Source organism: the organism of the source record quoted next, unplaced genomic scaffold (genome assembly GCF_019419815.1).
Source record: "Pyrus x bretschneideri cultivar Hongxiangsu unplaced genomic scaffold, Pyrus_bretschneideri_v1 Contig5, whole genome shotgun sequence".
In the NCBI taxonomy this organism is placed as follows: Eukaryota; Viridiplantae; Streptophyta; class Magnoliopsida; order Rosales; family Rosaceae; genus Pyrus; species Pyrus x bretschneideri.
Window position 1 is genome coordinate 10,014,143 of NW_025999787.1, and position 14,274 is coordinate 10,028,416.

The 14,274-nt window shown below is 38.8% G+C and overlaps 2 protein-coding genes across 2 annotated transcripts; both read left to right on the top strand.

The window, feature by feature from the left end:
• The first annotated feature begins 5,358 nt into the window (after positions 1–5,358).
• LOC103967563 (FH protein interacting protein FIP2-like) lies at positions 5,359–8,374 on the top strand. Its single transcript, XM_048569451.1, is given in 5 exon segments — positions 5,359–5,576; positions 5,664–5,740; positions 6,315–6,839; positions 7,416–7,969; positions 7,971–8,374. Coding segments are annotated over 2 exon segments (726 nt in total). The 5' UTR covers positions 5,359–5,576; positions 5,664–5,740; positions 6,315–6,839; positions 7,416–7,480; the 3' UTR covers positions 8,208–8,374.
• On the top strand, positions 8,219–11,845 carry LOC103967565 (FH protein interacting protein FIP2). The gene is given in 4 exon segments (XM_048569353.1): positions 8,219–8,447; positions 10,634–10,643; positions 10,798–10,854; positions 10,856–11,845. Coding segments are annotated over 4 exon segments (921 nt in total). The 3' UTR covers positions 11,481–11,845.
• Positions 11,846–14,274: the final 2,429 nt, after the last annotated feature.

The following is a 14,274-nucleotide window of genomic DNA, read 5'->3' on the forward strand; positions in this document are numbered from 1 at the left end:
AGAAGCACTCTTCACTGAGAAAATACCATTCCGTTCGTAATGCCAAACTTGTCTATCAAACATACGTCGAATACTGAGAGGGATGCTCTGAATAACTTCCGCTTCTTCTAAGCTAAACAATCGATGAAGCATGTTTTTGTTCCAAGTTCGTGTCCCATCCAAAAACAAACTCTCCACCGTGGCCTCAAGTAGTGGCAGCAATGGAGGGGGAGTGAAAACTTTGAAATAATTCTCTCTCGGCAACCAATTATCGCACCAATTTTTACACACGAACCACCTCCCCCTTGCCAACGTAGACCTTTGGGGGGCGTTTGTTTGCCCTCACTAAGTTGGACTGGACTGGACTGGACTAGCTTTTAGTCCAATACTGTGTTTGTTCCATGCTGGGACTAACGTTAATGAGACTAAAGGGGACTAGCATAGACAAAACCCTTCACTAAGAGGTCTTAGCGAGACCCCCCAATAACCATGGGACTAGCTAAGACTATCCTCTCTTTCTCGTCCTCGTCATGCTCAACGACCACTCTCGACAGACTCCTCGTCATCTCCGGTCACCTAGATCAATCATTAACTTTCCGACTCTCTTTCAGATCCATTTCACAACCAACTTTCATACAAAATATACCAAATTGAAGCTGGAAGTGACAAGATTACGATTTTACCTGAATCGAGGCCAAAATGTGGTCGAATGTGGCTGGAAAATGGCCTGGAAATCTCGGCTTGTTTGGGCTTCTTCAAATCCATGACAGATTCGAGCATTCAAATCTAAGATCTCAGTCCAGGGATGGTGATGAATATTTTGGCGGTGCTAACTTCATCCAATTTAACGAGGAAATGGTAGGAAAAAATGAAGAAAAAGATAAGATCATAATAAAATATTAATAATTTATATATTAAATAATATAATATTATAATTTGTTATTATCCAGTTTCTTAGTCCAATACTGCACCAAACGCTTCACTAAGTTAGTCCAGTTTAGTCTAGTCTAAGCCAGTCTAACTTAGTCCTTGAAGCTAATCCAGTCCGAGATAGTCCGGCGCAACAAACGCCCCCTTAGAGATCACTGGACGAGTGGCTGCAATACTACGCCATACAAACGATGCGTTTGTCTTCATTGGTGCGCTCAAGAAATCTGTGGAAGGAAAGTACCGTGCTTTGAAAAGAGTGAAAGCTAACGAATGAGGCTGCATGATAAATCTCCACCCCTGTTTCGCAAGAAGAGCGATGTTAAAATCATAGAGATCTCTGAAACCCAAACCCCTTTCCTCTTTTGATTTACATAAGGTTCGCCAGTTCACCCAATGAATTTTGCGCTTCCCGGGTTCTCCACTCCACCAAAACTTGGCTATCATCGTGTTCAATTCCTCACAGAGACATTTTGGAAGAGGGAAGCACTGCATAGTATACATTAGTAATGCCTGAGCCACGGTCTTACTAGTAATTCTTTCCCTGCACTACTCAAAATGCCTTCACGCCACCACGCCACCCCTGCAGTTTTTCCATCCATTTTAGATTTTCATACAAAAACCAGTAACCCGAGATACCTATCATGGGCCTGCACTTTTCGAACACCCAAGCAATCTGCCAATGGTTGTTGATCACACTCTGTGAGATTAGGGCTAAAAGCCACACAACTCGTTATAAAATTAACTGCTTGCCCCGATGCAAGCTCATACTTCATCAAAACTGATTTTATATTTTGACATTCATCCAGAGTGCCTTTAACAAATAGAAAGCTATCATATGCGAACAAGAGATGGCTTATACTTGGAGCGTTTTTACAAAGCGCAAGACCTTTAATAAGTCCTCTTTTCTCCGCATTTCATAAGGTCGCCGAGAGACCTTCGGCACACTACACAAATAATGAAGGAGAAAGCGGATCTCCTTGTTGAATACCACGTTTAGGAGAAACAAAAACCACTGGTTCACCATTTACTTTAAAAGAATAAGTGACCATGGACACACAAATCATCGCCAATCGATTCCACTCCTCAGAGAAACCCATGCATTTCATTATAGACTCCAAAAAGTTCCATTCCAACCTATCATATGCCTTACTAATATCTAGCTTTAAAGCCACAACTCCGTTCCAGCCCGAGCTACGTTTATGCATGTGATGTGCTATTTCTGCCGCCACTAAAGTATTATCAGAAATTATTCTTCCCGGTATGAAAGCACTCTGAGTGGGATTAATAATCTTCGGCATGATACTCTTAAAGCCTATTTGTGAGAACCTTTGCAACAATCTTGTAAACGACATTGCACAAACTTTCGGAATCAGGGTAACATGTGTACAATTAATTTTGCGGAGCATGCAACCTGACTGCAGCATCAAACGAACGCCACCACAAACATCAGCGCCTACCACATCCCAATGTTTCTGGTAGAATCCATGAGACAAGCCATCCGGACCAGGGGACTTGGTCGGATGCATTCGAAACAGTGCTTCCTTAACTTCCTCATTGGAGACAATACGAAGGAGATCAGCATTCATCACATCGTTAACTCTGGGTGTAATGTGGTCCAACACCATATTTAAATTTCCCCCACCATCTGAATCAAATAACTTAGTGAAATAATCCACCACCACACGTTACATACCAGGTTTGTTGTCATGCCAATCCCCGTTCTCATCCTTTAGCCTGTGGATCCAATTTTTCCTTTGCCTACGAGTAGCTTTCTGATGGAAATGCCTGGTATTACGATCCTCTAGCTTTAACCAGTTCTCCTTAGATCTCTGGCGCCAGAAAACTTCCTCTTGTTCCAATAGGGAGTTTAACTTAGCTAGCAAATATTTTTTTCTGTACAGTCGACGATTCCGTGAAAGGTAACCCAAGCAAAACCGTGAGTTTTTCTTCGACCTAGGCAATCTCTTTTGGCCCCTGTCTTGCATTGTCTCGAGCCCATTTGGATAACCAAATCCTTGTCACCTTAAGTTTCTCCGTCACTCTGAACATCTAAACTCCCGTTACACTAATCTCCCAGCCACTCTTTACCACCTCACGACATCCCTCTTGCTCAGACCAACGTTGCTCGTAACGAAAGCTCTTCCTACCTTTCATGCGAATTCTACCATCCCATCCAACAAGTAACGGTGTATGATTCGAAGTTGATTTCTTAAGATGGTGAACCTTAAAACCTGGAAAAAGATCCATCCAAGATTGATTCGCTACAGCCCTATCAAGCCTGACTTTGATTCCGCCATCACGCGTCGTAAACCACGTAAATTTATTTCCCACGAAACCCAAATCCAAAAGCTGACAAGAGCATCCCGAAACCCAGCAATTTGCCTTCCATCTCGCGGATTGCCACCTTCCTGTTCATGTTCAAACAAAACTGACAAATTCCCATTTCCCGCTTAAGTTTCCATCAACCTCCATGTTTTAGCTCTCTCACGAACCACCGGAAAGCCATAAGAAAGGTCACACGCCAATAATTCACATCACCAATACCTCCCACATCCATATCAATATGATTCTGCGAGTAGGAACGCAGACTCAAATTTATCTCCTGTTTCCACAACACACATAAACCCCCTCTCGGTCCCCGACTCGGAACGGAGAAGACGAAATCAAAGTATAGTTTCAATCTATGTTTTTCCATGCTTATACCATTACTTTTGGTTTCGCACAGGAAAACAATATCAGGATCTTCACTGTATATATACCTTTGGAGTGCCTGAACTGCACGGAGGTTCCCAAGCCCGCTGCAGTTCCAACTAAGGCAACTCATTGAGACCGGCGGGATTGACGCTCGTCAGTCTCCTCCGATGAAGATCTAATACCTCCATTTGCGCCTTGAAACAAATGTAGGGAGAGCATCGTCATCCTCAGGAGTACACCGTTTCCTAACTCCTGGGGTAGCCTCCAACAAAGCCGGTCTCGACCTAGACACCAAAGATGCATCCTCACGCCGACTTGGTTTTAACAATTTTACGTGGCCTCCTCTTTTTCTGAAAATTACCCTCAATTATTGGCAGTAAATTGAAAGGGTCCGGCCCCAGAGTGAGCTCCCAGTGATTCGTCACTGCTGCACTACAGTCTGACAGAGGTTGCCACATATCTTCCAAAACCCCCTCTAGAACAATCTGTTTGTCCTTCATGATGCTAGATGCGGACAAAGCCCGCCCGCCTTCCATCTCCCCAAAACCAAACCTTCCATAGCTCGAAGAAAAAGGAGCAGCAGCTGACGGAGAATTTACATTAAGTCTAGCTGGCATTGAGACATGCTGGGACATAGTGGAACGGCCACATCACTAGTCAGCACATCAACACCAACCCCTTCTTTAAAAGTCGACGTCACTAGATCCGGAGAAATTATTAGATCATCAGTAATTGCGTTCAAATCCTGTTGGTCAACCATCATCTCATCTGTAAGTGGTAATTCATTTAAATCAGGCAATAAGGAAATATGGGATTGATTTTCTGCTGCAATCGGCGCCAAATTATTGTTTCCTTCCAAACTTCCCTCCGTACCATTAGGAACAGCCCTAGCCTTCTCGCCACCATGCTGATCTTCCATAACCCGCCAACTGTCAGCCCATCATCATCATCGGCCAACGGTGCCGTCATCCTCCAGGGTCGGGAACCTTCCAAACCAAACCGTTTGCCATGTGGTTTACGATAACCTTCACCATTTACATGTTCCTGAAACCGGCGACCATAAGGCTTAGCAAGATCATCAGCGTTCTCCTTTTTACATAGTTCACAAAGCTCTTCCATATGATCCATCATACCACATAGAAAGCATGTGGAAGGAAGCTTTTCATAACGTACTGCAACGTCAACAGCTTCATTCTCTAGCTTAATCAAAAGACTTCTACGGAGGGGTTTAGTAAAATCGATCACCGAACGAATCCAAGGGATACTACCATTTAGCTCTTGCTTCCTACTTTGATCAGTCACAACGTAATCTCCGATATGATTACCAATAAATTGACCCATCTGACGAGTCATGAAAGGAAGAGGTAGCCCTTTTACCTGCACCCAGAACTCTTGACGTTCGAGCGGGATGCTTGAAGGACGGGATGCTTGACTTTCGTTCTTAAAGTGAATATTATGCTTGTTGGGTTTAATAGAAACTAAATGGGATTTTATTTGGATGTTACACGTGCAAGTATACGAAGGAGTGGCTTTCTTTTAGTTTGGAAGAGTGGAAGGCAATTGAATTGGTTTAGAAGCGAAGAGATTTTTCAATTTGACTGGTACACGGGATGGTATAAATAGTAAGATATATATGCTAAAAAGTTAATAACTTAAAAAATAAAATTTCCTACCATTCCAATTAAAACACATGATGTATCACTTTTGTTCTCGTCACAATTAAAAATTTCTTGAAGTGTAGAAGGAATGTTTTATGCTTTACTGTGAAGGAAAGGAAAGTGGAAAGAAAAAGTGCAGATTCTTGCCCATGTTCACTTTATTTGTGTTTGGGAGAAATCACCACACAAGGCAGAAGAAAGGCGAGAAGGAGAGCAAATCCCGCCGGGAAACTGCAAATTCCGGCCAAAATCATCGGAATTCAACCTTAAGCCAAGAGATAAATTTAATCGTTTTCACATGGGCTTCATTTCTATGTAAGTGGTTCCTTGAATTCGTCACATACAGATTTGGGTTAACTTTATATTCTTGTTTGTAATCCGATTCGTGTAATATATGTCGAGGTTTCGAGCTGATGGCGTCGAACTGAGATCGTGGCAGTAAATTTTAGGCGTCGAAGACCAGTTTTGGAGGTATTGGGGTAAAAATCTAAAACCCTACCTTGATTTTATGAGGCTATGCTATTTGTGTGAACTGTTTTTTTGGTTAATTTTCCAAGTAGGGGCAGATTTGTGGTGGGTTGGTTTTGAAATGTTGAATTTTTTCGTTCTTATTATACTTGTTGGGTTTAACAGAAACTAAATGAGATTTTATTTGGAAGTTACGTGAGTAAATATATGGAGGAGTGGCTTTCTTTTAGTTTGAAAGAGTGAAGATAATTGAATTGGTTTAGAAGCGAGGTGTAGATCGAGAGATTTTTCAATGCCCTGGAAACATGGCCCGGCACACCAAGTGTCAAGACATAATCCGTTGGACGCTTAAACATTTAAACTTCTCCCCAATTATGTTATGACATAACTAAGAGAGAATACATACGATTTTCGACTCTTCGTATTTCGCCCTTGTATTGAATATGTTCACCAACCCTATGAGCTTCGATTTTCAACTCTTATAAATGCGTTTAGTTTTATAAGAGATCCTTTTCCAGTCCTGATATTTCTCTGTTAGTTGTTGCTTTGTGATGGTTCTTTATCTTTTGTTGTTATTCTTTGCAGTGGAATATCTTCCCTGTTAAGTCATGGATTCTAGAGGTGCTAAAGATATGTATTAGGGATTTCTTTATGGGCAAGAAACCTGATATTCTCACCTATAAATATAAGGCTTAGATTCCCACTCTTATACACAATATTCTAGCACAAATTCCTACCCCGTATAGGAGTGCATAAGGAGTGTAGAGAGAGAGCGGAAGATCTTGCTTGTTGCTGTGTTCGTGATTCATTCTTGTGCTTGAATTCAATGGCTTCTCAAGGTTAGTACTTTTAGTGTGCATATTATTATAGTTGAATTACAAATCTCACCGGAAAACTCCAAATTCCGGCCAAAATCATTAGAATTCAACCTTAAGCCAAGAGATAAGTTTAATCCTTTTCTCATGGGCTTCATTTCTATGTAAGTGGTTCCTTGAACTCGTCACATACAGATTTGAGTTAACTTTATATTCTTGTTTGTAATCCGATTCGTGTAATATATGTCGTGGCAGTAAATTTTAGGCGTCAAAGACCAGTTTTGGAGCTATTGGGGTAAAAATCTGAACCCTATCCTTGATTTTATGAGGATATGCTATTTGTGTGAACTGTTTTTTTGGTTAATTTTCGAAGTAGGGGCAGATTTGTGGTGGGCTGGTTTTGACATGGTGAATTTTTTTCGTTCTTATTGTACTTGTTGGGTTTAACAGAAACTAAATGAGATTTTATTTGGAAGTTACGTGAGTAAATATATGAAGGAGTGGCTTTCTTTTAGTTTGAAAGAGTGGAAGATAATTGAATTGGTTTAGAAGTGAGGTGTAGATCGAGAAATTTTTTAATGCATTGGAAAAACAGCCCGACGCACCAAGTGTCATGACATAATCGGTTGGACGCTTAAACATTTAAACTTCTCCCCAATTATATTATGACATAACTAAGAGAGAATACATACGATTTTCGACTCTTCTTATTCCGCCCTTGTATTGAAAAGGTTCACCAACCCTATGAGCTTCGATTTTCAACTCTTATAAATGCGTTTGGTTTTATAAGAGATCCTTTTCCAGTCTTGATATTTCTCTGTTAGTTGTTGCTTCGTAATTGTTCTTTCTCTTTTGTTGCTATTCTTTGCAGTGGAGAAGTTTTCCAGCTATACTCTTGATTTCCTGCATCAGTTGATCTCTCAAAGTTTCCAAGCAATGCCAGAGGACTGGGATTCTTCATCCTTGGTTCACCTCAATGTGGGAGGAAAGAAGTTTTCCACCACCGTCAGTACTCTAACTCAGCGTCAACCCGATTCCAATCTTGCTGCAATGTTTAGCGTTCCAAACACTTTGCGCCAAGATAAGAAGGGATATCTTTTTATCGATAGGGATGGCGAACATTTTCGGCACATTCTTAACTGGTTAAGAGACCGTAAGATTCCTATATTAGAAGCTTCCCAATATGCAGAACTTGTTATGGAGGCAAAATACTATCAACTACTAGGGTTACTTGTTGGAATACTTGATGTCCTTAACAGTAGGCAAGATAAGAAGTTGGATGCAGATTTTACCCGTGCCGAGGTTATCAACTACATACATTCAGGGAAGTGGACTAGAGGCCTGCGTAATCGTGTGCATTATTTTCGAGGGGTTAATCTTTCTGGCCTTAATCTTTCAAAACTGGACCTGTCAAATGTCGACTTCAGCTAATGCATGTCTGAGACACGTGTGTTTCTCAGGTGCAGATATTCTAAATTCTAATTTCAACGGCGCTGATGCTGAAGGTGCTACCTTTGACAATGCAAATTTGCGTAGTTCTACTTTTTCTGAAGCAAATCTTCGAGGAGCTTCTTTTGTGGGTGCTAAAAACTTCGATCTCGCCGGGGCATCTTGCGTGGAAGATTGTAAAGGGTTGATGTATCCTATGTTTGGCTTTTTGTGACCTACAAAGCCATGGCCCAGCGACTTGCTGAAATTCACGTTGAAATACAAAATGTAGAAAATGCTATTCATGATACTCGAAGAATGTTAAATTTTATCTGGAGGCATCTTCGCTCCGCGAACCCGGCTGCTTTTGAAGCCCGAATGGAAGCAAGCCGTCAAAGAATTCGGGAACTAGAAGAAAGACTCCAGGGACTACGCCAGGAGCAGCAAGCACTCATTGTGCAGGCTGTCACCCTCGGTGACCTCTAATTCATTGGTCTCTATTTTGCCAAGTTCGTTATTACAAGTGGGTCTTTGAAAGGATTTTACTATCGACTGCAAATGACGTTTTAATGCAATGACCAAAATTTAATCATGTATGTGTATTATAATGCTGGTTTGATTCTAATATACCTTATTATGTAAGCTTGTTCTTATAATACTTGTCGTCACGAATGTGTGAGCGCAAACTGATTAAAATTTGGAGTTCGAAGAGAAATTTTTAAACTTTCCAAATCAAAGGGTAATTTAGTAAATCCCATCAACTTGCATCGTCGTCTTCCTTGCGTGTAGGACCAGCTGTACCCAGAAGTACAGCCGCTGTTTCTTCATTTCCTCCTCCGTTTTGCTCTCCCAAACCAAATCTTCATATCTCCCTCATTTGGTCACCGTTTTCGACAAGTCTTATATCAAAGTCTAAGCCCTCTTCGAGCCCAACACGTTTTGTAACTCGATTTCCCCCAACAAACCACCACACAATGCGGAAGAAAGGCGAGAAAGGGAGCAAATCTCGCCGTAAAACTTCAAGTTCGGCCAAACTCATCGGAACTCGACCTTAAGCCAAGAGAGAAGTTTAATCCTCTTCTATTCGGCTTCATTTCTACGTAAGTGGTTCCTTAAATTTGTCAATTACAGATTTGGGTTAAATTTAGATTCTTGTTTTTAATCCGACTCGTCTAATTTATGAGGCTATGTTATTTGTGTGAACTGTTTTCGTTGAAGATCATGTGAAAATTAATTGGAATTGGAGGTGTTTGGTTAATTTTCGAAGTAGGGGAAGATTTGTGGTGGGTTAGTTTTGAAATGTTGAATTTTTACGTTCTTGAAGTGAATATTATGCTTGTTGGGTTTAACAAAAACCAATTGGGATTTTATTTGGAAAGTTACGTAAGTATATGAAGGATTGTCTTTCTTTTAGTTTAGAAGAGTGGAAAATAATTGAATTCGTTTAGATGTTTCAGTGTTATAGAACCATGGTCCGTACAGCAAGTGTGATGACATGATTGGTTATACTAGTTAGATCATCTCCAAATGAGATGTCAAACCTAAGTGGAATGCTATATAATCAAATTTGAAGGTAAAAACAAGTTTCAACTGATATGTCAATCCTATGTGGATTGACATATGAGTTTTCATATGTCAAATTCAACATATGAGAAAATGTGATGTCGAATGATTTTAATTATTATATTATGTAGACCCCATTAATGCATCAATTATATATCTTTGAAAATTTATTTTAATTGATTTCTTTTTAAAATGGGTCTACAAATATCATTTATAACAAAAAAAACATATCAGTTGGAAAAAGAGAAAATCTGACATTGCCACATTAGCCGTTAAATTAACATTTGACATTTATTTTTTGACATCTCCTTTAAAGATACTCTTACGTATATAACTATATTATTCAACTTACATTAGCTACGACTAGTGTATGACTAGATTTTCAGCTTACACTAGTTACCACTAGTATATGGAATTATATGCTATACCACCACTAAGTATCATTTTAGTATATATGCATGTATCATTTTTTCAGTTTCTATGACATGCTTAGCTTTCAAAACAAGAGGGTTAGTATGTTCAGAAAACAAAATGTTTGAAAAAAACCTTATTCTTCGTCCATACACACTTTTTTTTTTTTTTTTTGGCCCCTCAGTACTTAGTGGCAGAGATCATTTGACGTTGAGGCAAACTTGCGACAGCTATGATCAGTTGCCATCGAAGACTACTCCCTTATGTATATGCATGCACGTTATGGTTATGTCACCTTCTGGGTGGCGGCCAACACACCTCAATTTTAATGTTTATCTTAACATCGGATCAGAGGGTATCATTTAATGTTAACCATTCTTCATGACTGAATCTTAGAGTAACAGTAGCCCTTGTGACTGAATCTGTGTCGGAGATGCTATAAGGTAAAAATATTTTAAATCGTAGGTATTCTTTTCATTTATTTTCCATAAAAAAGTCGTGTCATTTAAATGTTCATATCAAAGTGGTGAACCAGTGCAAAAATAATTAAAGGTTCATATCAAGAGGGAATACATACGATTTTCGACTCTTCGTATTTCGCCCTTGTATTGAATCACTAACCCTATGAGCTTCGATTTTCGACTTATAACTGCGTTTAGATTTATAAGAGATCCTTTTCCGGTACAGATATTTCTCCGTTAGTTGTTGCTGCATAAATTTTCTTTTTCTTTTGTTGTTATTCTTTGCAGCAGAGAAGGTTTCAAGTTATACTCTATATATATATATATATATTTTTTTTTTTCGTTTGCGATTTTGATATTGTAATTCTCACTCTTAATTTCCTGCATCAGTTCATCCTTGGTTCACCTCAATGTGGGAGGAAAGAAGTTATGCACCACCGTCGGTACTCACTCAGCGTCAACCCGACTCCATGCTTGCTGCAATGTTCAGCAGTCGACACATTTTGCGCAAAGATAAGAAGGGATACGTTTTCATCGATCGGGATGGCGAACATTTCCGGCACATTCTTAATTGGTTAAGAGACGGCGAGACTCCTAAATTAGAAGATTCTCAATATGCAGAACTTGTTTAGGAGGAAAAATACTATCTACTACTTGATTTAGTTGATGGAATACTTGATGTCCTTGATAGTAAGGAAGATACTGCGTCGGATGCAGATTTGACACGCACCGACGTTATCAAGTACATACATTCACAGAAGTCGTGTAGATGCTCGTCTAATAAGAATTATTTTCAAGGGGTTATTCTTTCTGGCCATAATCTTTCAAAATTGGACCTGTCAGAAGTTAACTTCAGCTCTGCATGTTTGAGAAATATGAGTTTTTCAGGTGCAAATCTTCAATCTGCTAATTTCAAGCATGTGGATGCCGAAGGTGCTACTTTTGACGATGCCAATTTGTGTGGTTCTACTTTTTATGGAGCAAATCTACGAGGAGCGTCTTTTGTGGGTGCAAAAAGCTTCGATCTCTACGATCTCTCTGGGGCATCTGGTGTCGAATATTGTAGGCTCTGAACGTTATCCTCGACAGTGTTGATCATGTTAGAAATGGTTTTGGGAATCTCTTTACATTACATACAAATGCGACCGATGGATTATGCAAGGGCGTAAGCCAACTTCATCTTTCAGGTTCTACAAGATTTGATTTCTCAATAGCTCTCGAGTCATTTAGTGGTTAATGTATGACTTATGTCCTGTACTTGTGACCAACCACATTGGTCTCTATTTTGCAAGTTCGTTATTACACATAGTTCTTTGCCAGGGCTATCTTTGATATTTCGAGGGCCTGTGCTAATGTATGATCTATTTATGTCCTATATTTGTGACCGACCACATTGTTGTACCTTCAATGCATTGGTCTCTATATTGCAAGTTTGTTATTACAAGGTAGTTCTTTGATAGGGTAGTTTCTGAGATTCGGAGGCAGTAGCAAATTCAGAATTTTAAACTTGAGGGGTCCCAATAATAAAGGTAAAAAAATTTATAGATTAAAATAACATTTAAAAGTTAAATTATAATACATTTTATTGATGAATCATACGTAAAACAACATTACAAGCTATAAAATCTAATTCAAGCATCTACGACGAAGTTTCATAGTCTAAAAATGTTCCATTTGCAAATATGATCTTTGAACCTCATCTTGAATATTAGGAGGATAATCCTTCATTCAAATTCTTTTTCCAGAGTCTCTCTCAAGATTATTCAAATGAATATCACACTCATTTTGTCTTGAACTTGAACTATCCAAACAAATAGATTGTGATATTGGTTTTGGCTTGAATTTTTTTTTCCATATTTCTTACCTATACACTACATATTAATATAAAAAAACACAAAAACATATACCAATTAATCAATAAACAAAATTCCAATAATTAAATGAGTATACAAAAATAAAATATATCAATAATAGATTATAAAATCTCCATCAATATATAATATAATTTAGTTGAGATTAGATTAGAATACCAAAAAATCTTATTTGAATTTTGAACCAAATGGTGGTGGTGTGGAGATTTAAAACAAATTGAGATATGATATTGGAGTAAAATTAAAATATGAGATTGGGTGGGATTTTAGGATTATGAGAATTGGGAAATTGGGGATTGGATATGTGAAAATTGGGGGTTTGAGGTTTTGGATGGGGGAATGGATGGTAAGGTATGGGGATTCAGGAAGAGTGACGGAGGCCTTGGGGAATTAAAACAAAATGGAAGCAAACGGCAGTGTTTTGCCATTGTTTAAACTTAAAAAAAAAAAAAAAAAAAAAAAAAAAAAGTTTTAATCACTTGGCCAAATGTGCGTTTTGGGCCAAGGTTGAAATGGGCAAATTTTCTTTCTTCCTCTGGGCGGCCTTCTTCCCCATCATGACGCCACTGCTGCAATTGCACAGAGTTCGTCCAAGTACGAGGGGTCCCCGAAAAATTTCAAACAACCATTCAGGCGTCTTTGAGGGGTCTTGGGACCTCCTAGGTCCCTCTATGGATCCGCCACTATTCGGAGGCCTAAGCTAATGTATGATATATTTATGTCCTATATTTGTGACCAACCACATAGGTGTACCTCCAATGCATTGGTCTCTATTTTGCAAGTTCGTTATTACCAGTAATTCTTTGAAATGATCATACTAATAACGTATATAATATTGCATATGACGCTTTATTGCAGTGATAGAAAGTAATCATGTTTACGCACCATGGTGCAGGTTTATTCCCAATTCTTCTTTCTCCTAACAACTAACTAATTAACTCACTAACTCTATCACTCTCACGAATACAAAACCTTAACTCTCGATATAAATGCTACATAGTTGTACCTCCTAATCAAGATGATTTGAAAGTTTAGCCCCGGCCCAAAGTCAGCATTTTTCTTCCTTATTTTGTTTCGCAAATGCTCTTGTGCGGTGCTTAGATGCGCTATATAATTTCACTGTTATATCAAACCTGCACAGTTGAGATTAGAATGCTACAAAGAGTTTTGCGTAGAGTCTGGTCAAGTGAAACCCTAGTTGGCGAACCCATCTCTCTCTCTCTCTCTCTCTCTCATCATTCCCTTCAGTTTTAGATTTCTGATTTTCCTTTTCACCTAATTTTCAATTTATGAGTTATTACAGATAGTTCGAGTCGTAAGGAATTCCAATATATCATCAAATAACTGAGTTCCATTGCAATTAAAAGAATTCTCATAATAATAGTATCCAAGATCCATAATATAGCTCTAATTAGCAATGTCATTTACCATTACGTTTTTTTTCCTGATAGATCTGCATTAACTCGCATTTAGCTAATGTGTGTCATACATTTACCACTGATCAATAATGCTGTCAAGAGAATAAGAGCTTGTATGTCAACTGCAGGTTTCAATTTTTTATTTATAATTTTCATTAAACATGATTGTCGAGCGCGGAAAGGATTTCGGGAACGTTTTCGGATATTTTTCTGTTAAGTGACAATATTCATTACGAAAGAATGATATATTGCAGAGCATGACGTGGCGGGCTCAGACGCAGACAACACTTTTTTGGCAAAGGATCCAACGATAGATAGAAATCTGAATTGGACTGATCAAAACAAATAAAAAATGAAAAGGCATTTGGTGCGTGGCACTGGCAACCCTATATTTGAAGATGAACTACACAATCCGAACTGGGGCGAACGATTGCAAAAATAGGGTATAAGTGGTGGTTGTACTCACCAATTTACTTATTATTATTAGATAAATTTAAATTTTAAAATTTTTGTCTATTCATTATACATATATGAATATTTAAACTCATCTAACGATAATAATTATGGTAATAGGCATT